This window comes from Chaetura pelagica, unplaced genomic scaffold, assembly GCF_000747805.2.
Source record: "Chaetura pelagica isolate M959 unplaced genomic scaffold, ChaPel_1.0 scaffold638, whole genome shotgun sequence".
Taxonomy (NCBI): Eukaryota; Metazoa; Chordata; class Aves; order Apodiformes; family Apodidae; genus Chaetura; species Chaetura pelagica.
Window position 1 is genome coordinate 695,254 of NW_009954298.1, and position 23,976 is coordinate 719,229.

Consider the following 23,976-nt stretch of genomic DNA (forward strand, 5'->3'; position numbering starts at 1 on the left):
TCTAATGGCAAAGGGTGGGATACTTTGGAATGCTTGAAGTGCTTAAACTAAGTCCCTTGGTTTTCTAGGAGCACAGGTCACGAGGATGCATGAAATCTGCAGCTAACCCCATTAGCAAAAACCTGCTCCCTCTTATCTCCCTCCCAGAGACACACATTGATTTAGAAAATATGTGTGCCTTGGGAAAGCAAGTAGAGCCATGAGGTGATTCTGTACAGGGGATGAAGTGCAGGGACAGCAGCAGGCCTGGCTGCAGCTCAGCATCCCTCACCTCTGCAGGATGCAGAACGCATGCAGGAGCAGGACAGAAGTGGCACAGAACTTGGGGGATCATGGATGGCTCTGCCAGGCAGCTCAGGGGAGCAGAGCCCCAGCCACAGGTACAGCTGCTTCATCTGGGCAGAGCAGTGCTGGGCTGGTGTGCCCAGCATCCCGAGGAAAGCTCCCTGAGTGCTCTGCAGAGTGGGGTGCAGGGGAGGCTCTGCTGTGCATCTGGCACTCTGCACAGATGCAGAGGGGGGGCTGCTACCCTGGGCAGGAAACCCACTTCTGTGTGCTAAACTGGTGTTGACCTGAACTGCATCAGGCAGGTCTTGTCACCTGGGAACAGTTTGCAAAGTAAAAGGAAAGCTTGTCTGGCACGTGCAGGGCACAAGGGCTCAGCAGCCCGAGCTGGGCAGCAAAGGCTAACGGGTGGTTCCAGCTGATGTTGCCAGATCTTACTGCTCCTCTTGGCCACGCTGTTCAGTTTAAGGCCACGCTCCCAGCTGGTAACCTTATTTATCTCCATTGCTGCTAAATACTCCACTAAATACAAACCCAAATGCTTTAGCAACAGAAGCTCATGTACATTCTCTTCCATTCTAGGCAGAGTCCAAGAACAAGCTCCTCCAAGGACCCAGTTCAGTGCCTGCAACACCTGAGTGCTGGATCCAGCCCTGCCTCCAAGGAAGGTTCTGGCAAAGCAGACAACGTGCATCCAGGCTTCAAAGGTGCAGTAAGTCAAAATACAAATGTTCTAGTACATCAAATCCCCCCTTTTTAATATCTCAAATATGTAGATAGTCTTCTAGAGAGGGAAATAAAAGAATGCAAAAAAATTTTGTCTAGAAATACAAAGTGAGTGTAACAAGGACTATCAAACACAAACTTTATCTGGTGAAGGAAAAGTTCTGTTTTTAAAAGTCTGTTACAAATCTCTTTGATATTTTTTACATTACATGGAAGATGCAAGTAAAACACCATTCTGAAGTTACAGTGCAAGAGATGCTCCATCCCATAGCTCAGGACAAGGCCACGACCATCTGCTCATTATCACTTGTTTTCAATCAATGTCTGCACTTTGTAGACAAGGTCTCTTGCTATCCTCAGAATTTCCTCAGCATTATGATGCTCTGCCATTTCTAAAAGACACAGACAAACGTTCTTAACTATCAGTGGCAGGAACTTTTCTATCCTATGATTAATATTAATGCAGCACCAGCAATAATTACTTAGCATAACATTAACATAAATTAGCATAATATTAGCAGCAATCCTGAAAGCATTGCGGGGGGTTAGGTTTGTAGAATTAAAGATGGAATAAGGGATGAATCCTTAGTGCTGTAGGTTCTTGCACTGAGATCTAATCCTTCTGGTGTAAAGTCTCCTGTTGTAGAACTCGCAGTGCCCTGAGGCCTCAGACCAGAATGGGAGGCTTGTACCCACGTGTGGGTGTCCAGCCCTCCTGGGACTTCAAAAACATGAAGCTGAACTCAAAAGGTATCAAGAGATACCTCTGCAGGCAGGGGCTGTTGCTGGGGTGTCTGGGATGCAAGTGCTGAATACAATTAAGGACACAGGGATGTACCCATGTAGTTCCACATTCAGACATCCAGGCTCTGCAGCTTGAAGGAAGATCAGAAAGTAGCTCTGGGCTGACCTGAATCCTCAGTTCCACAATAAACATTTAGTTCAGACTAGGCAAGTGCTGGGGATTTCTGTGTGGTTTTTTTCTGGGGTATTTTTTTCTTTGTTTTGGTGGGGTTTTTTGAGGGAAGCTTTAATGTACAGCTTTGGAGTAAGAGTGGCTGAGGCAGAAACAAAACCAAATTTGGGGCTTCTGCAACAGATGGCTGAAAGCCACAGCACTGATAGTTTAGTAAATTACTGTGATTACACAAAATTGTTTCCAAACCTCTTAACGTATCCTAACAGGGAGCACTTGTTGGGGAATAACTTGTGCTCTGCAGCCAGAACAAGGCCCAGCTTTGGCAGAACCTGCTGCTCTGGCCCTGCCCCTTGGCTGGCATCTCTGGATGTGACAGGAGCAACCAGCATGGAAGTGAGGTGGGAAGGTTTAATGAACAGTTGCTGATGTTTCATTCTTAGCAGGGTCAAGCTCTGGAAACAGAAGCAGCTCTGGCAATCATAAAACCTATGAGAGACTTTTGCAAACAATTAAGCCACGTTTTAGCACGTTCCATTAGACCAAGGGCAAAGAGTCACTGTAGCAAATCTTTTTATCTGAAGTTTGGAAGCTTGCTTTGTGGTCAAAATTACCACTGACAGAAAAATCTGCCATCTTCTCTGGTCCAGTGCTTTTAGAGCACTGCTGGTGGTGTGTGCACAGATAGAGCTCCAGGAGGCGTGTGAAAATCTGGGCTGTTTGTTTACAAGGAGGGTTCAGAGATGCAGAGCTTCAGGTGACAGCAAGGACACTGCCCACCTGCCCACAGTGTCTGGTGAGGGGGGAGGAACAAATTCTCATTACTTGCTTTTTATCAAAATGGTTCTCTTAAAAAAGTCTCTTACCATTAAAAAACTTGATGATATCAGTGAAGTCCATGTTGTTATCACGGATAATCTCTCGATAAACTTCCACAAGTGCTAAGGCAATGAAAAGGACAAAATGTTCTGAAGAGATGTGCTTTGCTGCCCAAATAACTTCCCACACTGTAAATACATCCTCGTACAACAATTCTGAATGGGAATAAACATTACAAGAGCATCTGATTATTCAACTGGACCATTTCCCCCTCTCTAACACCTTACAGGCCTTATGCAGACATGAATAGTGCTTGATGACTCCTTTTCCTTCCCCCTCTCCTCCAGCCAGCTCCTGTCACTTGTGCAAGGATGGCAACACCACCGGGGTTAAGGGAAGACTCAGGCAGCAGGTCAGTGTGGTGGTGCAGGCTCAGCCCTGCAGCAACCCTGTGAGAACAGCACAGGAGGCCCATTTGCTCCAGGCAGGGCTGCACAGCTTCTGATTCCCACAGATCCATCTGTAACTCCAAGAAGCTACTGACTTGCCTGACAGCAAGATGGGTCTGAATTATAAGCAACTGCTGCTGTTGGAGTGGGTGTGGGGGGGCTTGTGCAGGGTTCCTGAGATCCTGGGGTGCTCCCAAAGTATCTAAAGTACCTCACTCAGCAAAATACAACAGCTCCTGAGCTACTGCTGAGCTGCTCCTTGTTACCAAATGGATTAGAAAGGAGGCATCAAAGCCTACAAAGGAGCATGATCAATTTGGGATCGCAAAAAGGCATCTGCACTGAGCAGAAACTTGGTTCAACCACATCATCAGGAATTTAGAACATACCTTTCTAAGCTTTGACATCATTCCAGTGCTAGTTCATCTCTGAGAGATGCACTGGCTTTCCTGGCTACAAGCCCTCTGGTGGGCCCAGCTGCCATCCAGACACCGAGAGCGAAACAGAGCTGTTCAGTTCTGCACAACTCTAAACTACAGGCACAGGACATTATTACCTCTTTTAAAGTCGAGCAGGAACCAGCGGTAGCAGAAGTAAAAGTGAGTGTAATCTCCATTCTGGTGCATCAATTCAAAAAGCTCTGAGTCTAGAATCTGAAACAAGTAACATCAGTGTTCATATCCGGTCTGAAAGGTGCTGGAGGCTGGTTCAGCCCCCTGAGCTGCTCTGAATCACCCAGCCCTGTGCTAAGTTCATCACATTTTTTTTCTTCCAAAAAGCAGTGAAGACTGGATCTTGCTGCTGTTGCTCACAGACTTCAGCTGGAGCTGGACTGAGCCACAGGTGGGAGTCACTGCAGAGTGTGTCTGGTGCCCTGGAGGCAGAGCTCTGGGACCCTGCACTCGGCCTTGTTGAACTTCATGAGGTTGCCACTAGCCCTTCTCTCCAGCCTGTCAAGGTCCCTCTGGATGGTGTCCCTTCCCTCTTGGGAACAGCTTGGTGTCATCAGCAGATTTGCTGAGGATACGCTCAATCTCACTGTCCATGTCTCCAACAAAGGCATTGAAAAGCACTGGGCACAATACTGACCCCTGAGGGACACCACTTGTCACCTGCCTCCATTTGGACATTGAGCAATTGACCACAACTCTCTGGGGGTGGCCATCTCTTATCCACCAAGTGGTCCATCTGTCAAATCCATGCCTTGTCAGTTTGGAGACCAGGATGTCATGTGGGACAGTCTCAAACACCCTGCACAAACCCAGGTAGATGACGCCAGTTGCTCTGCCACCATTCACCATCTCTGTAGCCTTGTTCTAGAAGGCCACCAGACTGGTCAGGCATGACTTGCCCTTAGTGAAGAGTAGCACAAATACCTGTGATTGCAGGAAATTCCAGAATCACAGGGAATCAAGAAATCAAGTGAAAAACACTGGCAGGAAGGATTTGAAACTTAACAAGGGAGGTTGCCACTAGCCCTTCTCTCCAGCCTGTCAAGGTCCCTCTGGATGGTGTCCCTTCCCTCTTGGGAACAGCTTGGTGTCATCAGCAGATTTGCTGAGGATACGCTCAATCTCACTGTCCATGTCTCCAACAAAGGCATTGAAAAGCACTGGGCACAATACTGACCCCTGAGGGACACCACTTGTCTCCACTTGGACACTGAGCCATTGACCACAGCACCCTGGGTGTAGCCAACCAGCCAGTGCTCCCTGAGGCATCAGGCTAGTTCTGAGCCTCTGCCACAACATCATCTTCTTCCAAGTAAGATTCAAAACAACTCACCTGGATCAGGGACCTCATGTTGGCAAAGTGTGTGTCCATAGCACCTCCATTGGGGAAGTTCTGGCTCATCCTCTTCATCAGGTGGCTGAAGCAGCTGTAAGCCAGCTGGTCTGCAGACACAAGACAGAACAGTCAGTGTTGCTAATCGTGTGACTTCCTTGAACCAAAATAATAAACTGCAAGGAAATAATAAACTGCAAGGGAAAAAGTAGGGTTTTCCCATTTGCTGCTCCCTAATCCCATCACCAGCATTTTGATGAAAAAAGACTGTACCTGATGCTGGACCATTTTCACTAGTTATGTTTCAAAAGAACCCAGCTTGTGGTTGAGTTGTCAGCTTCAGCAACTGCCAGAACACAGTTGCTTGGATAATTTAGTAGAATTTAATTTAGAGAAAATACGAATCAAGTGCTGCGGTTTGATTGCCCTGGTGAGTGAGCTCTGGTTAACACCTACAACTTCCTTCTGAAACTGCATTTCTGAAGACAGACCTCCCCAAAATACCAACACATTCCAGAAGAAAACCCTTCCTACCGTTGTCCAGTATAACCATCAGAGGAGCCAGGAGGTCACACATGCCTTGAACATAACCATCTTCTAGGTGCTCCCAAACATAACTGCAGAAAGAAGAAAGCACAGGAGATAATGGGATTAAAAATCCTCTTCCTGCATCGTGACCTCAGATTTGCTCTGCTCCTGAAATACAACAACTTTTGGAAGCTTTTAAGTTTCTCATTCCAGAGTGCTGTAAAAGTTAAAGCTAGAAGTCCAGAGAACAACAATTCAAGTCTTCCAGCACTCTGGTGTAAAATGACAAGGACTTTTTCTATTTGTTGGGTTTTTTTCAGGAAAATTCCTAACAGCTTCATGAACAATCCATGATAAGGACAGAGCACACATGAGGCAGGAATCTCTCCTGTAATGTGAATTTGCTGTAGGCTCTTAAGTGTTGTGAAAGGGTAAAAGGAAGTAGTTGTCTACTTACAGAATGAATTAATATTGAATTATTCTCTTCCCAGCCCTCAAAAGCTAAATGCTGTATTGAAGGTCTAATTTGATTATGCAGGATCAAGCCTTAAGCAGCTGTTGAATGTGTCTCAGACCTTTTAACACTTCACATTCCAGAGCATTCACAGCCCTGTATTCTTCTCCTGCTTGGATGGAGGAGACCAAACCTTACACACATGGCTTGCACACCAGCAGTTTGTGCAAAAACAGCTAACAAAAGCATGAGAATATTTTTACAGACTGTTATTTTCACATTACTACTATATGACAGGTGATGAACTGTGACAGGATTGTGAAAAGCAGTTCAGCTGAGGAGCTGTGGTACCTGCACATGACGTTTCGGAGCTTCTCCAGGTTATCAGCAGTAAAATACCAGTAATTCCGGTCACATCTCTGGACATCTTTGTCAATTCTGTGCAAATTTAAGGCCACAGTGTCCAGTAACTCTATCTAGAAGAGAAAAGTTTTAGTTAGATCAGCTGAGTTTAGAGCATTCTCAGGCCACGGTGCAGATTTGCTCTGAGAATCAACAAACCAGAACTAGTACAATTATACTCTGGGCATATAAGAGCACTGAAATACTTAAATAATGCCCCAAATCCCAGGTAAAATGCAGAGACTGTCACTGGTAAATGTTCCAAGCCTGTTTTGTTTCCAAAGGGTTCTGTTCAGCAGAGAGAGGCAAACACTCAACTACTGATCTGCTGACAGCAACACGAGCAGAGATGGTGGAGCCTTGAATCCAGATTTAAGTTGTGGTTCAATTTGATTAAATGTGGGTTTTAGCTTGAATTACATGATACTGAAATCCAAGTGGTGTGTTGTCCACACCCCCACACCTTCCCCAGCCCCGAGGGATTTTTAGCTGCTGGAACTGCACCGTGTTATTTTCCTTGCTCTCCCACTCAAAAAATGACCCAAATTTTTCTTGTTCTATTATTTCCAACCCAGCTCAAAATCCAAAGATCCGAAAGCAAAAATCCTCAGGGATCAGCCCATCACCTGCAGCGCCAGGTTGGGAGTGTCTCTCATTAAATCCTGCCTGAAAAAGCCCAAGTCTTTGCTTCCTGTGCAGAGGGCCGGGGTGTGTGACCCACCGTGTAGGAGGCAGCGCAGACAGAAGCAGCGTCCGTGGGATGATCCCGCTGGGAATGCGGCTCCTGCTGCTCCTGCGGCTCCTGCGGCTCCGCGCCCGGCGCTGCCCGGGGCTGCACCCGGGGCGTGTCGGGCTCGGCCCTGCCCACCTCGGGGTCTTCAGTCCCCTCTTCGAAGGAGCCGCTAGGCCCGTCCTCGATGCTGGACAGGATGCCCGAGGCCACCGAGTAGTTCCGGGAGGAGGGCAGCCCCGAGTCGGGGGAGTCGAACTCCAGGGGCGGCTGCTCCGGCGGGGCCGGGGGCAGCAGGGTGACCGCGGGGTCCTCCTGGCCGCGGGAATCCTGCTCCGAGTCCGGCTCATCCACGGAGAGAAAGACCTGGGGCAGGGGGAGGAGCTCGGGATGAAGCAGGGGAGCACAGAAGCAAGAAACAATCATACAGCAAAACTCCAAGCACCAGAGACTGCTGGAGGGAACACGATCAGTTGAGCTTTCCTGCATGCACGTAGCTGAGAGCTCCTCAATCTTTCTATGACATGGGAAGTCTAGAGATAATATCAACTTATGGTCTCATACCCATCTCCTGTGATGGTGTCTCCTCCTTCCATAATCTTCAATCAGAAACACCCTGGAAAGCAGTGAAGCTTCCCTACCTGCAACCCCAACCCTAGAAACACCCGACACAGCAGTGATCTTGGAAGAAAACCAACCCACCTCAGGCCAGCTCAGCTGCAGCTGCCCGAGCTCAACACTGGCCCTCAAGTTCTCACCATGCAACCACGTTACCTCTTCTCTTGCTAAAAAACTCTTTGTTGAACTATTCCAAGTTCTCTCTTGCCTTACTGAAATCAATGAGCTGTTTGAAGGCTGCACCAAAGATCCCCTCTCCCAAGATAACATCACACCCAAGCTGACAGAATCAAAATATGCTTTAATAGGAGCAAACTTGCTCTGTGCTGGATTCCAATAAAGGGCCTAGAAATTACTCCTACATTGTGAGAACTTTTGAAGTAGGTGAACATTCAAGCCCCTTAGGCTGGTCCTGCTGGAGAACAGCTACAGACTGCCCAGAGAACAGACCTGCTCCTGGCTCTCTCAGGAGCCACTAGAGCTCCAAATTCTGGAGAGGACTCAGGCAGCTCAGGCGGATGGAGCCACAGTGACCCGGCCCTGCCTCCCTGGCTGTGCCCATGGGCCCTGCTGGGGGGGGAAGGGAGCACCTACATCGTTGCTGATGGTGGAGTCCCTGTGGATCAGCCGCTGGACGTGGCTGTCGATGCTGCTGCCCGAGGAGAACTTGGCCAGTGTGATGGGATGGGATTCCTTCTCCCTCTGCTTCACGATGACCTCGCAGGCTTTCCACTCAGCCATGACCTTCTGGTACCGGAGGGCGATGTCTTCATCCACCTGCAAACAGACAGACCCTGCAGTGGTGGTTCTCCCTGAAAGGCAGCACTAAAAAGGAGTGGAAGCCAGGAGGGGCAGCTCTGAAGTGGTGTGTGTCAAACCAAAGCCTGAAGGGTCCTGGAGCCCTCTTGCTGGAGTGCATATTGCTGTGAGTGGAAAGCACAATGGCTGAGCAGATGTTGCCTGTTTACTGCAAGGAATAAACTATCACTGGAACACCAGAAAAGATTCACTGTCCACAGAGCTTCACACTGTCCAGGGAAGAGCAAAAGATGCCACTGGCTTTCCTCTGGAACCTCACCACAGAAGTCAGATGCAATCTGATGGAGCAATTGCTGCCTCTGACTGGATTGTTCCTAATTGCATTACATCTCCTTCCCTACTCCTCCTTTTTTCCACCTCTAACACAGCAATGAATTCCAGGTTCAGACACCTCAGCCTGGGCAGTCTCCTGAAGAGCAGGAATCCAGCTCCCACAGCCCAGCCCTGTGGCTGCACTGCACGTAGCCAGATCCAGCCACTCTGCTTCCCCTGGGAATAAAAGAATTTTGCCACTGCTGCCTTCCACTGCTGAAAGACAGACACAGAACCCCCTCTTGAGCTATTAAGGGACATATAGTAATTTTACTGCCCTGTGACTTGTCAAGAGCTGAAGAGAAACCACAGTTGTGAGCTGGATCCAGGCTCTGGGCTCCGCTGGCCGGAGTTGCTACCAGAGCATTCATGCTAAGAGCTGCAGGGTGTTTGCCACTTGAGGTAGCTGTCGAGTCATAAATCATGAAACACAACAGTTAGTGGAAGGCTGGAGGACAGTCATGTTTGGGAGTGCCCCAGATACTGATGGATGACTGCAAAGATGTCATCCAAAGGCAGAGATGATCAATCACCTGCAATGACTCCGTTAAGGACACGATGAGTTTCCTACATGTGCAAATGTTATGGGTGTTTTCATGGCATTCATATAACAGGCCCTTACACTCCATGGTTGGGTTCAGACTCCAGCAGCACATCTCTGTGAGAAGTTGGTTATTACAGTTATTTATGACTGGTGCTGGGAAGCTCATTAGAATTCCAGGCAGGGTTTCCAGCACCCCTGTGTTAGCATGGTACAAACTCAGGGGACAAGAAAGCTTCCCGTAGGAGCCTGCATTGTGCAGCTCAGATATTTTATGATCAAATCTCTTTTAGGTGCTAGCTGTATAAATGTGTGCCCTTAGAAGCTGGGGCTGGAATCCATGAGTTGTGATGCCAGATCTCCCACTCTAAAAGCTAAGTATCTGGGTCCTTTTTCCAGTTCCAGACATACCTATTTCTACACATGGGTGATAAATGTGATGGTTCATATACCTGTGCACAACAGAGACAGTAAAACTCAATCCATGCAAGAAACCTCCCAAATCCTGTGTTTCCTGAAAATATGAGTTTAAAAAAAAATAAACTTAAAAATTGAATGGAGCACCAAGTGTAATAAACTCACAGGGCATCTGGGAAGTGCTGCAATAGCACCCTATAGAAGAAGGATGACTCAAATTGCCATCCCAGTATCAGTCTTCCCACATGGCAAGTGAAAAATCTGCGAGAGCAGGATTTGGTCAGGGCAAGTGCATGTCACAGGCAGAGGCTGAATGCAGGTTTCCTGACTTCAACATAAAACTCCCTTTTGGTGAATTTTCAGGCATGATAACATGGTATTATAAGCTCTCTGCTAACGTGTGTCACTCATGTTTTCAGCAGCGTTTTTTCCTCAGGAATATTAAACCATAATAAAAAGTAACACTTGCTTCCAGCAATCCAAACCTATTCCTATTGGGCTGTGCTCACCTGCTCCATTTCCTTCTTGGCCATCCCGAATTTGTAGTGACCCAACAGGAACGGCCACACTTCCTTCCGGATCTCGTGCTGCACCCCACCGTAGTAAACTCTCCTCAGTAATTCCAGTTCCTTGTAATTCTACAGCAGTCAGGAAAAAAGGTATTGAAGGTAAAACATCTTCATTTTCCCCAGGGAAGCACATACGAACTTCACATCAAGTGCAGAGCCAGTGAAGTGCATGCAGGGCACGAGATAAAGGCTGCAGCTCGGGATGCCTCTGGGGCCCCAGCTCAGATCCAGTCTCATACAAGTTGTTGTGCCTCCCGTGGAAATAATCTTTGAAGGGCCTAGAGGAGGAAGGAGGTGAGTTGCTTTGTTGTTAATTGATGTCTTTGCCATCATCAGAGATGCAAAGGATAAAAGAGACTCGCTGTGTCTAGAAAGAGCAGTGATCCTGGGGAGACTGGAAAGCCCCTTGGGTGCTCCCTGGGGTGGTTCTGAAGGACACCAAGCTCAGCACAGCAGCGAGTGGGAGCTGCTTCAACTAATGATCATCAAGGCCTTCTGTTACTTACCTTCTTGTCCTTCTGATACTTGCTCCAGACCTCTTTGGTCAGCCCCCCTGAGGTGCTGCTGGGCCTGTCGGGGGGGATGATGGTGTGATTGACCAGGGCTGAGAGGTGGGTCCGCACGGTGGACAAGTGGCGGCAGTAGGCGAGCCCTGGGCAGGGGGCAAATGTCCATCAGGGAGGCTGTGACATTGTAAACCTGCCACTAACAGTCCCAGATGAACTAAGCTAGCATTGTAATGAAGAACAGAGCCAAAGATTCAGTAAATCTGACACAGACTAGTAAAATCCAGGCAGGGGATTCCATTTCACTGCAAACTACATTCTGTCTCCACTAAGCATCAGTTCTCCCATTGCAAAACCCACAAATAATGGGAATTGTGAAGCTATGATACTGGAGTCACGTCCACCCTGCTGTCCTGAGGTGATTTGGCCTGCAACAAGAGGTTTGGGGTTGAACTGCCTTCTAAAACAAACATCATGTGTTTTAGATAAGCATGCGGATACCACAGGGGCTGGACAGAAGACGTTTCACTTACATCCATAAAAGGCTCTGGAAACTATTTGTCTCTTCATGCTTTCACACAGCATCTTCAAGGGAGTTCTGTGGAGACACAAGCACAGGAGCACGATGGGTCACGGGAACAGAGATCATCATCAGGGTTATGCTGATCCCTGTAGCCTACACACAGCAATTCTTTCTCTGTACCAAGATTTATTTAGCTCAAGGACAACAATAATGAGAAACTACCCTTTTGAAAGCATTCCTCCCCCCCAGCATTTTGCCCCAAAGCAAATCCAACCTGGCACATTTCAGCTACAACTGCTGCAGATGCACCATAAAGAGCCTTGTCCAATTAGATTAATTGCTGCAGTTCATTGTAATTGTTAATGACTTGTTAAAGAAAATGCTTCCAGAGCTGAGTTATATTCATCTAGACAAAAGAACTAGATGCAATTTTTATATCAAGATGTGACCCGAGAGTAGTTTAATAGGTTATTTTTAATAAATTAAATTTCTTGCTGCATAACTCCATCTCTTCTGCTAGGAATTACTTGGAAATAGTTACTGTCTCTGGTACCACAACCCATAGCACCTCCCTGCTTCTACCCATGATATGCATGACATTCCAGGTGAGCTCTGCAGTTTGCTCACCTGTCGTGGATGCAGCTGCAGCAGCTGGGGATGTCATAGGGAGAGCTGCCCGTGGAGCAGGAGAGGCAGGAGGAGCCTTGGCTGCAGTGCTCCAGCTGCCAGGAGAGCAGGTTTGCCCCAAAGCTTTGCATCTCCATCATGTCGCTGGTGTCTAGGAAGAGACCCAAAGAGAAGAGCAGCCATCAGCCTCCTGCCCCGTCCCCTCTGCCTTCCAGCAGCCTGGTGGCTTCCTGCTTGACTTCTCAGCAGGCTCTGAACCTTGATTCCACAGAGGGGAAAGCACCATCCTGGTGTCCTCAGACACAGCCAGCCCAGCTGCATGCTGTGCAGGGCCTCTGCCCAGGAAGTCAGATCCCTTCACCATTTCCCCTTTCCCATCATCCCAGGTCGTGTTTCAAGAGAAGAGGGAGCGGCGGTAACGACTGACACTGGCTCATCTGCTGCTACAGGGATGGTATGTAGGGCCAGAAATCATCTAACCTGACCACTTATCTAATCCAGGTCTTAGAATTTCATCTGGCAGTTCCTGGAATCAGCCATTTAACTGCTAGTCCAGCTGGAGGGAAAGTTTGAGCATAAAAGAAATTAAGACAAACTGACTGAGTCATTTTCAAAAGATGGTTCTTTCCCCCTCAGAACCAGATCCTAAAATACTGAGCACAGAGGGATAGTTCAAGTCCTACTAATGTCAAGATTAGGTTTATAAAAGTAGGATTTCTGCAGGAAATGTGATCCCACAGCACAGTGCAGCTTCTTGAGCTATCCCTGCTCCACAAATCTATTTGCTTTTCTAACCAGCTTCTGAGAGGCAATCCAAAAAATCACCAGTTGCCTTCAGGAAGCTTGGTTCTGGTCTTCAAACTTCCCAGCTGGCATTTGAGCTTGTGGGTTTTCGTTTTATAATAAATAACTGGCCTTTCAGCTCACCCATGATTAAAATTAAGGCAAACACCATAATACTGAACGTCACTAATTAACATTTGTAAAGCAAAATCCAGTCCCCTGGGCTGTGCTTTTAAAACATACATTTGTTGGGTGGTGGTAGGGGCAACTCCAAACCATCTCATGCATTTTAAATCAAGGCAGCATAAAGCATTTTAGTCGTGCCTGTTGAAAAGTGGGCAGAGGTGAGGAAGGAGTGGGGTAAAAACATTTGGTAACAGGAAAAGCACAGGCTCATGCGGAAGCAGTCACGTGTATCTCATTTCACAAAACAAAGTGTGATGCAAAAATGCTCTTCACCTTAATTCTTCAGGAAGGAGCTGAATGACCCAGTATTTATTGCAGCTTCCTATTGGGTTCAAGTAGAAAAAACACTGGACAAACATTTTTAGATCATTATTTTTTGCCTCCCCTCTACAGACAAGAAAAGTGGGTTTTTCAGTTTTAATTTTTCATTTTCTTTTTTAGAGAAACAAGGAAAGAACCCCACAGGCCCTAAAGATTCAGATGAAAGGTACCTGAATTAGTGAAGAATTAGAGTGAACAGCATCTTTTACTGAATTGTAGTGGTGTTATCTGTAACTTCAGCTACATGCAAAAGTGGAGCATGTTGCAAAATGTAAAAGCAAATGGCTGGCACACCTGCTGCAGCAGTGCTGTCATCATTGACAGGGATGCTGCTGGAGAGACAACAGCCACCCTGGCCTAGCTCAGCAGAACCTGTTCCTAACCCTGGGGCTACCTCCAGGATTCTATTAGCAGAAGCAGGGATCTGACAGCTGGTTGAGCTGACTAGAAACTCTCATCACCCGACTGGACTGAACTGTGTTTCTTATGGTCCAGATCTCGGCGTTGGCCCCTCAACACACGTGGCAAGGTCTGACCTTCCTTCCCCTTCTCACCCATATCCAGATATGGTCAGTTCAGACACACTGAGACCTCCTGAAATAGCATCTTCTATCAAGGGTAACACTGTATTTTGGGGTTTCTTTCCATCCATACCTTCCAAGAACTCTCTATTAACTTGGGCTGGGATTTATCAGTTTCCAGGGGATCCTACCTTGGGACAGTGCGTGGGCAACCTGCAAGCAGTGAGGAGGATCCCCCTGAGCACATGTTTATGTCCAACCTGGGCTGAACTGATCACTATGCAGAGACACAGGGCAATGATGGTCTCCACCAGACCAGGGCTAACATCCATTTGGAACCAAACTATTGGCTCCACTATTTGAAGGCACAAGTGTCTTATCCAAGATGCCTTGTGTTTTTCTTAGGAAATAGAAATACCAGGAGCAGCACTTTCATGCTAACACAACAAATGAAAAATACAGCCAAGGGCCAAACTTGCAAGTGGCTGCTCCCCTTCCTGCTTCCTCTGCAGACATCAGATTTTCAACAGCTACTTTACAGCCTGGTCACAGAGAAGATTCTGCCCCTGCTGATGTTCTCCAGTTATTAGGAAGAGGCTGATGTTTTGATTACAAGAGGAGCACACAAGGTTTGGCCCAGGCACTCCAGACAGGACATCCCCAGCCTCAAACTGCACCTCCCTGAACTTCTGTCCTGTTCTGCCCACACAGACACACTGTGTCCTTGCTCAGCACAAGGCTACTGTTGCTGCAGTGGGTCACCTGGATCCTTCCCACCAGGGCTGCCCTCTGGTCTGTTGGGCTGACATGACTAACTCTGAAGGGAGAACACAAAGACCTGTTTCACTCCCTCCTTCTCCTGTGAGAATATGGTCTAGTATCCAGCTTTTATGAAGGTGGGCCAGAAGCCTCCAGGTGTGTCTGTCCAGCAGCACGCATGCTCAAAGGAGAGGGAAGATGCTGTTGTTCCCACTTCCCACAGGCTGTGAGCACATTCCCAGCCTCTGCACAGTCCATCTCCAGGCCTCATGGAGCGAGTGAAACGCTCCTCCCTGCAATAATGCCAACACTGTTGTATGCAGCAGTGGAACGAGCTGCAATAGAGCTCTGGGACACAGGGGGAGGAGGATAAAAACCTTTCATCCTATTAGGAGCTGTGAGGTTCCGAGAGCAGATCATTGATAGCATTGCGTGCAGCTTATCTTCCTCCTCCTCGTCATCGTCAACAGAGGCAGAGCGGCTGGCAGCTAAGTGGTGGTAGTTAATAGTTACTGCTCAAAGAAAATAGTGAAAGAGGAGCATAAGAAGAGAGAACTCAGTTCTTTGGGAAAGCTCAAAAGGACACGTTCAGCAACGACAAGGGACTTGAAGCCTGCCCGCTCCTTGAGGGCACAAGCTCCTGCAAGTGGGTGTGAAATCCAGTTTCTTACAGGAAAAGCTCCACCAAGGGCAGCTCTGGGCACGGCCAGTTCCCACAGCACAGCCTGCAGCAGGTGGGTGTTTTTTCAGCAGAGCTCCATGGGAATGCCAGGCTCCACCTAGCTTCTCTCCTCCTCCATGCCCCTGTCAATGCTGTGGCCTCTTCTCCACTCTGAGCTCTGTTCCAGATGCCTGGACAGCAGGCAGGTCTGTGTGCCCACACCACCTGCAGCCCCTGCCCCCCGGCAAAGGCAGAAGATGCTGCTGCTGGGGTGTGTGTGAACTTACCTGTGCCAACCCCCTGTCAGAGCTTGGCCACATCTGTGGGACAGTCCCTGGGGGAAGGAGGGTCGAGATTTCTGCTTTTTCAGCTGCACTAAGTCCAATATGAGCAGTAAATCCAAATCCCCCATAAATTTTAGGGTCTGATCTTCCTGGGAAATTCTTGCTTCTTTGCCAAGGGGAATAAAACTGACCATGCTCTTTGAGAACAAGCTCAAATGCCTTCTTGCATGTAAGGGATTTGTATTTACTGATGACATGAGGTGGTTTGGTGCTTGGGAATTCTTTTAGTTTCCTTGGAAGGGCATTTATTTATCCATTGTTAAGTTTTTGCTTCCAAGCCAGGAAAACTTAGCCCAGGGAGTTCTTGGGGTACTTTATGAGTTGAGTTTGTTTTTTTCCTAATAACAACATTATGAGCAAGCAGTGTGGCCAATAACAGTATCTTTGCTTTGGGAGCAAAATTGCTCTTGGATAGTCAAGCAAACTTTTTGCTTTGAGTCTCAGTTTGCAAGCCCAGGGGAGCATTTTGGAAACTTCCTCTGGAAAACACAGAGTAAAGATAAACAAGATTCCCCACCTAAACTCCATTTCCACCAAGATAATGAGTTTCACTACATGAAGACACTCTATACTAACTATCTCTTAACCACAATTATTACACAATGGAATTTTGTGATAAATTTCTCCCCTACCCCCCAAAAAACCTGGCTTGTTTGTTGTGGGTTTTTTGTGGGGGGTTTTTTGTTTGGTTGTTTTGGTTTGTTGGTTGTTGTTTTTTTAACAAAGCAGAACAAAGTCACTTACTGTTATCATGCTTGTGTCCTGGATAGATAATTCTGAACACATAGTCTGTAGAAGTGTCTTCAGCTGGCATCTCCTCCAGGTCCACCGACCTGTTGCTGTTCCGTTTTCGGAGCTTTGGGAATACCTTCCCCTAGAGGGAACATGGATTCCATAAGTTCAGCTGGGAATGATTAGCAGAGCACAGCAAACTAAGCACTTCAGCTTTGGCATCTTAAATCTTAAAATTAAACTTCTGATGTTGGCAGGAGGCAAGGGAGAGAGCAGCAGCAGAATCAGAGAGCGGGTGGTTTAGGGGCCCCAAACACAACTTTTCAGTGTACTGAAACCACAGCATTTTACTGTAACCCATGGGACCTGAGCACCAGCTTCTTCCATAACCCAAGCCTCTGACAGCAAGTGTGTCCCAGCCCATCTAGGTCAGTCCCTATTGTTTGGGTTCATATTTTGATACAACAGCAGTTTCCAGTTCATTGCTCCATGTGGCAGTGAAGGTACCAACAGCTCTCACAGACTATCTGCACAAGCATCCAGTTGGACTCTGGAGCTTCTTGGCTCCTCTGATCTCCAGCTGCTTTACAATAATGCACAGACACTGTGGAGCAGGGTGCTGGTTGAACAAAGATAAACCCCACCACAAACAGCTCATCAGAAAAAGCTCTACCTTGCCCTGTTGGGACCAGAGCGGTGGTTCCAGCTGACCACGAGGCAGAAGACCATTTTCCAGACAGGAAAGGAACGCAAGGAGGTGACCTCCTTGGGGGAAGTGCAGAGGAGGTCTCTGAGTTCCATCCTGACTCACCAAGACCAACGTCCATCTGCCTTCTGCTGCAAAGGAGGACAAGGGAAGTCCACACTGTTACACTGAAGCCTCTGCTTGTTGCTCTTACCTTCTAGGTCAATTTCATTTATGATCATCTCTAGGTAGACAAATAAACCTCTGAGTCACAGTGCAACCCCTAGGGATGATCTCAGTCCTTTAGCCCTAAAGGAGCTCAAGATACAAGCAAATTGTGACAGGCCTCATGCAGAAACATATAAAGTGATTCTGAACACTAATATAATAAATAATAAAGTAAATTAAGTCTCTGGCGTATGACGTAACTTGACAAAGGTCATACAATCTAGAATGAAAAACAACCAGATGGATATAACCAGAGGCTGTCAGCTTTATTCCTTTGAGAATTAGCAAGTCACATTCCCTGTAATAAATTTTTCTCATTTCTTTACTGCCACTAGAAATTCAGCACAAATAAGGAAAACCACCCTGGGCCCTGGACACTTTTTTAAGCATAATGATCTGCATCTTGTACAATTTTCAAAAGAATGTAAGTGAATTAGGTTCTTCATTTTCTTTTCCAAAACTAAGCGAAGGAGGCACCTGGAGCCCCCTGGAAACAGGGGGTCCCTGAGGGCAGGATGTGACCCCAGCAGGGCTGTGCAGGCTGCAGCCTGGGGGTGCTGTGGCAGGACAGCCCAGGCCCCGGGCAGAGAGGAAGGTTGATGCTTACGTTGCTGATGGCAGTGAATGCAGACGATCTGGCTGAGAGGCACTATCAGGGCATAGTCCCAGTAAACACTAATAGGGAAGAAAAAAAGCAAAGGAAATGTTTTTGGTTGTTTTTTTCTTATATTCAGGAATGCTTGAAGTTCCACACACCCAATAAAAGGACTCTGCTAAGTTAATAACTGCTTATTAAATTTGGTCAAGTAAGGTAAATTAATAGCCAAGTAAAAGGCCAAGGAACTAGTTCTCCACAGTGAGTACATCTGGGACCAGCCCTTTCATCATCTCCCTCTTCCACCTCCCAGGTTACAAAGTGGCTGCAGCTCAGATGGAAACACCTGGGGGGGAGGGGAGCCCCAGGGGAGTCCCAGGGCTGGGGGGGCTCAGGGTAGCTCAGTTCTGCCTTGCACAAGAGTCCTGGGCAGCAGCACATAAATCCACTGGGGCTCAAACTTACAGATTAAACACTGGGAACAGCTCTGAACCCTTCTAAGAACAACCCTGACAGCATTTAGCAATAAAAGCAAGGGCAGAGGGCTTCATTAATGCTCTATTAAAAATACACATCAAGTTTTAGAAAAAGAATGGAGTGGATTAAGCATTCAAGAGCACTGTTCTGGGTCTGAAGGAAGGACTCCCTGAGGAGACACACCTGCCTGGTTCAAGACTTTACCTCTCTTTCTACTGAAGCAGAATGCCAAATCAGGTGTAAAACTGATCTAATGAAAGATAATGACACTGGAGGTCTCTTGACATTGAAATTAGCCATCGTTGCCAGGTGATTTGTGACACTCTGAAGGGAGGTACTAGCATTGTGGGGATGGAAGGTAATGTTGAGGCTTTTCTCCCAAACACCTGGAAAAGGAGGCTTTTGTTTACCTTTTGAAAAAGGCTTATTTCCAAGTGCATTATCAGGACCTTTGGAAAGTTGCTTAGTCTATGGCAAAACAGGAGGAGAACCCCAGCTGCCTGACACCTCAACTTACACACTATTCAGGAGCCCTTCAATTAAATCAGCCTTGCTTGCACTTCTGTCATCCTGCCAAGTCTACAAGAAACAATCCTCATTCATGTTCTGCTCTTTCCCGGAGGGCAGTGACTACCTTTTCTCCAGCTCTGAATCTCCAAGCGTTCCATTCATCAGCTGATTTGGAGTCCACTTTAATGTCAGACTTTCTGCTGACTGATGAAGGGAGAGATACCCAGGAATTGCCTCCAAGTCATCCTTCTATTCACAAAAGCAAGAGACAGGCAGTCCAGGTGACTCGAGCGCAGCTGCAACCCCGCTCCGCTGGTACCTGCACTGGGACTCCAGACACAGCCAGACAGCAGCTGTGACCTGTCCCAGCACCCGGGACTCACCGGCTGGACCAAGACGTTGTTCTTCCCATAGAGAAGGTGTGTCCGGGAGTTCTGGTGCAGAGACTCCACGTACTCTCTGGCTGAAGCAGCAAACCGATCTTCGGACGCGCTCCCACTGGAATGGCGCTTGCGGATCTAGCACACACAGCCAGGGCAGATCAGGCAGGTCAGGAACCACAGCACCAGCAGGCCAGCAACACAGAGCAGTTTCTGTAGAGCAGAACTTCTGGAGCCAGGAGACCTTGCAGAGAAATGACCTGGGCACTTCCTCAGCCCTGGCCAAGGCAGCTCATGATTCCTGTGAACTGGTCTGATCACAAGTGTCAAAAGCCAAATCAGGTCCTGGATCTCAAGCTTTTCTACATGCAGATAAGGAGGACGTTTGGGCCCAAATGGCTTTTAATCTGAGATAAAGGCTCCATGACAGAAATAAAATAAAGGTTGCCCTGGCTCAGATCTCTCCTGCCTGGGATTTCTTTTGCTGCCAAGTCTGACCAGCAGTGACAAGCAAATACCTACTCCCAGCGCCGGGCGCTTGGCAGGCGAGTCCTGGCGGCCGTGAGCTCCGTGGATCCGGTGCCGCTGGAGCAGCTCGTCTGCAGAGGGGTCTGTCCAGTAGTGGTCAGCTGTCTTCAGCTTGGTGTACTCCAGAGCACACGGCCCAACTAAGCCCAGAGAGAAAAACCTTGTGAGTCTGCTGCTATACTGCTCTAGTGTAAGTGATTAAGCCGCCTGCTACAGAGAACAAGCATCCTTTGTAACACTGTGTAACACAAAACGTGTCAAGGAACAATTCATTTTCTTTAGCGTAAGAAGTAACTTTGTAAGAACTTACCGAGGAGAGAAGCCAGTATTGGGCCACAAACAGCATCTGCCAGTAAAGCTTCTTTTTCATAGTATTTACTAGGAATAAAAGATCAGAGTCCAATTAAAGCCTGGCTGTTATTTTTAAAAGCTCTCCTGCCCCCTAGTAGCACGAGCCATTGACTTCAGAAGTAACACGTTACTGCTTAGCATGACTACTGAAGGCCAGACTTCATATGCTGTAAAAACTGCTCATTTCAAGAGCAAATTCAGGCAGTTAAGTCACCTATGCAAAAAGGAAAAGCAGTTGCTAGAACCACCCAGAAATCGCTGACACATGCATCTCCTCTGAAACCTCTGATGGAGTTTGATTGGCTCACTCACTGATGTCATGAAGTGGGTTGGGTTTGCAGGTAGAGGAGGTTTTTACATGGTGTGATCTGAACTATTTAAAAAAAAACACATTAAAATATATCATAAGAAAGCTATGGAGAAATAATTTGGTCTGATTTAGACATCTGCTTTAGAGTGAGATAACTTCCTACAACTGTATCAATAACTAAATCTCCATGGAGCATAAAAGGAGTGTAGAACAACCAGTTCAACAGGCCTGTGCTCCAGACTGCTATGTTGAACAAGCTGACCATGACCGCTACTTCAGATCCATATTCTGCCCCAATCAGCTGTGTGATCTCAGCCAAGTCCCTTCTTCTCCCCAGGTTTATTCTGCCTTATCTATTCTGAGCTGTGCTCTTGAGAGGCTGGAGCTTGCCTCTTGCTAAGTGTGTTTACCCAGTATATTTGATCTGGGGCTTTGGGCACTAATGCAATATGCAGGCAAACAGTAACACTGCAAGCAATTTTATCAGTTTTCCAGAGACCAAGAGATCCAAACATTCTTAACCATCTTTTCCATCTGTGAGGATAATCTTGAAACACTATCAAGAATAATGAAATACTACAAATAGTAGCTCTTACAATGACCCCAAAGTCTTCCCATCACAGCAGGCAAAGCTGACATAAAACCACATAGCCAAAAAGTCAGAACACCCAAATGTCTTGGGCTGTTATTGTCCTCTGCTGTCTCTTCCACTAGATGGGGCTCAAACTCTAAAACACTTTCTCTTCCTCAAGACCCGAAGAGCTGAAGGACTTACTTCTTAGAGGAAAATGTCCCCAGTGTGCCCCTTAATTCTTCTTTATCCGTTATAGGAGAGGAAGAAGGCACAAAGGGTAGAGTTAACCACCTCTTGGGAAGCCAAAGCTGATGCTTGACAGTAGGGAGTAATGATAGATGTCACAGAACAGAGAGGACTTGTCTTTCCTCTTAAGAGTCCCTGTGGATTCAGATAGCATTGGTGCTCTTCTCTAGTTTTGCAAGGGAAGATTACCTTTAAATCAAACTTGAATTTTCTAAAAAGGAAACATGATTACAAAACCTTTTTCACAGCCCTAAGGGTTTATGTCATTAACTCCTCCTGTTATAGACTCATTTCTCCTCCTTTTACCTACAAAGGGCATTTTCTTCCCTGACATCCTAACATTCCAAAGGATCATTTTTAACTAACATAAGTGAATGAAGCACTCCTGACCTAGTAGAGGGCATTTCTACTTCACTAGGGCACCAAGGCCTAGGTGACATTAGAATCTGGGCACCTAATATCTACTGAAACCTAAGGGACCTAAGTAGGTGGAAAGGATCAGGGCTTCACACGCTGCTGAGTGCGCTGCTCTTCATGGCAGCGCTGTGCGATCCTGCCAGCTGCAGAAAAAAAAGGATTCTATAAGAAATGGTAAGTTATTTTTTCAGCTGATTTCTAGACAGATAAAATCCCTTGTTGCAGATACATAAGCCAGCCAGTCCCACAAACCCCTGAGCTTCTGGCTCTCCCCTTACCTGCAGTTATCAACAATGTACTGCACAATCTTGTCCAGCACCTTCTCAATCAGCGCCGTCCGAACCCAAATGTGCTTGATGGCCTGAGGTGTCAGGACAGGAGATTTGCTTGTAGTTGATCCCTGCCTCTTGAGAGGCTCCTGCCCATTTGCCTGATTTTTCCTGCGAAGAAGTAATAGCAGTCAGAATTCAGACCCTGCTCACAGAAAGCTCTCCGGTGAAGGACTGCAGGGAGAGGTGCTGGAATACACAGCATTTATCAGATGTGCCCCTGTATCCTCCTTGTCTACGCTGTGCTAGTGCTCACCAGGACTGGAGTGCAGAGTTTTAGCCAGTCCATCATCAGGGATTTTCTGAAAATCATGGCTCTAATGATTTAGGATGCCTCAATTCTGTGTGATGAACAGACATCTGCAAAGATCACCTAGTTCACAGATGCTAGACAAGCTCTAAATTAAACCCTCAAACAGGTCTGTATCAGGTACCTCGGGCTGGGCAGTCAACTACCAAAAAGATCTTTTTCACATCTGCAGCATTAGGAAAAGTCCAACATTTGAGCTCCTCCAAGGTTCCCACACCTGAGGCTGAAATGAACAGGCACCCACCCCAAAGGAGTGGAAAAACAGCAAAACACAGAGTGTAGCAGACAGTAAGTAGCACCTGATGAACAGAAGTTTGCTTCTTATCAAAGCTCCACACTGAGCTGGGAAAGCTGCAGGGAGGATAGTAAAAAGAAGACTCTTGTCTCCCAGCTTTGCCTGGTACCTCCAGGCTGGAGCCAAGAAGGGACACAGCAGTTTCTGTCGAGGTCAGAAGCCTGGGGTAGGATTTGGGATAGCACAGGCAGAGCTTTTGAAGGATCACCAGCCCCTCCTGAGGCACCAGCCCATTGTCTCCTCCTCTCTGTGAAGCACCATGTTCAGTGACAGCACAGTCTGTGCTGGTGTCTTGGCAGCAGGAGATTCTCTCCTACCACCTACAAATGACAACAAGACAACTAAGAGATAAGCAACATCAAACTGAGAAATGAGAACTACAGCAAACGAGCATCCAAAGCCAGCTGGAAGCTTCCTGACAACCAAACCCCCTGCTTGCTCCTCCAGTATAAGCCAGCACAGCAACAGGTCCTCAGAAACAGGAGATTCATGCTGCCTTGGATGCCAGGCAGGCAGGCTGGCTCTACAGAGCTCTTCCTAAGGCAAGACACACACACCACCACTAACACCAGAGGAATTCAAATGTGTTTAATTGTATCCTAAACAGGGGCTTCCTTAAGCCACAGCCTCAGGAGCAACCAGGCTGCTACAGCCCTTCTGTCTCATGCCGCAAGTCCAACAAAGCAAGTCCACCCCCTGCAGCATTTCTAATGCAGTGAGCACATTTTTTGCAGCACTTAAAAATCTGTGGTTGTTCATAGCTGAAAACCATGCAAAGTTTCTCAAAAAGAAACCACAGAACTTAGGTTAATTTGCTTCTTTCTGTTAGAGGACACAGCCAAGGGTCTCGTGGTTGGAATAGGGTTTGTATGGGCTCTTAACCAAGGAGGAAGGCTGGGGAATTCTCAGCAGACAGCATCCTTCTTCCAACATTTAGAAAACTAAAATTAATAAAATCACAGTCTGTATCAGTAGGCAAACAATTAAAATATATAACAAAAATAGATACATACCTGTTAAAAACTACATTAAGTGTTTGACAATTAGAAGTCTAATAAAGAGAAGTACGAGAAAATTAGAGAAATGTAAGTGCTGACTTAAACTGTCAATATCTGAGGAGTTCAATGCAACACATTCAAGTCAAGCTCTCTTGACAAAGCCCTTCATACAGCAAGTCAATCAAGAGACTAGAAGTTCCAGCAAGGCACAAGACCTCTGAAGGCTGAGCAGTGCCACCTTCTACAGAGTCAAAACATCTCCTCTCCTGAGTTTACAGGACAAGACACTCACCCCACAGGCTCGTGCACTGTCATTCAGTCAGCAGAACCACACAGAAGCTTTGAATTGCACTACTCACCACTAGCAAGCAGTTCAGCACTTACAGCATTCTCAAGTCCCTGACTCCAGC

General features: G+C 47.1%; 1 protein-coding gene across 1 annotated transcript in view; it reads right to left on the bottom strand.

The window, feature by feature from the left end:
- Window positions 1–1,314: 1,314 nt before the first annotated feature.
- Window positions 1,315–23,976, bottom strand: part of SGSM2 (small G protein signaling modulator 2) — a 42,259-nt gene continuing 19,597 nt past the window's right edge. Inside the window, exons 4-24 of the mRNA XM_010003820.1 lie at window positions 21,913–22,074; window positions 20,047–20,114; window positions 19,731–19,876; window positions 19,212–19,346; window positions 18,953–19,077; window positions 17,854–17,921; window positions 17,007–17,170; window positions 16,346–16,475; window positions 14,974–15,108; window positions 12,027–12,177; window positions 11,410–11,474; window positions 10,877–11,022; window positions 10,311–10,439; window positions 8,307–8,489; window positions 7,086–7,460; window positions 6,314–6,438; window positions 5,515–5,597; window positions 4,981–5,090; window positions 3,752–3,848; window positions 2,794–2,961; window positions 1,315–1,403 (exon numbers count right to left, since the gene is read on the bottom strand). Coding sequence (XP_010002122.1) covers window positions 1,315–1,403; window positions 2,794–2,961; window positions 3,752–3,848; window positions 4,981–5,090; window positions 5,515–5,597; window positions 6,314–6,438; window positions 7,086–7,460; window positions 8,307–8,489; window positions 10,311–10,439; window positions 10,877–11,022; window positions 11,410–11,474; window positions 12,027–12,177; window positions 14,974–15,108; window positions 16,346–16,475; window positions 17,007–17,170; window positions 17,854–17,921; window positions 18,953–19,077; window positions 19,212–19,346; window positions 19,731–19,876; window positions 20,047–20,114; window positions 21,913–22,074 — 2,854 coding nt within the window. The remainder of the gene's footprint in view (window positions 1,404–2,793; window positions 2,962–3,751; window positions 3,849–4,980; window positions 5,091–5,514; window positions 5,598–6,313; window positions 6,439–7,085; window positions 7,461–8,306; window positions 8,490–10,310; window positions 10,440–10,876; window positions 11,023–11,409; window positions 11,475–12,026; window positions 12,178–14,973; window positions 15,109–16,345; window positions 16,476–17,006; window positions 17,171–17,853; window positions 17,922–18,952; window positions 19,078–19,211; window positions 19,347–19,730; window positions 19,877–20,046; window positions 20,115–21,912; window positions 22,075–23,976) is intronic.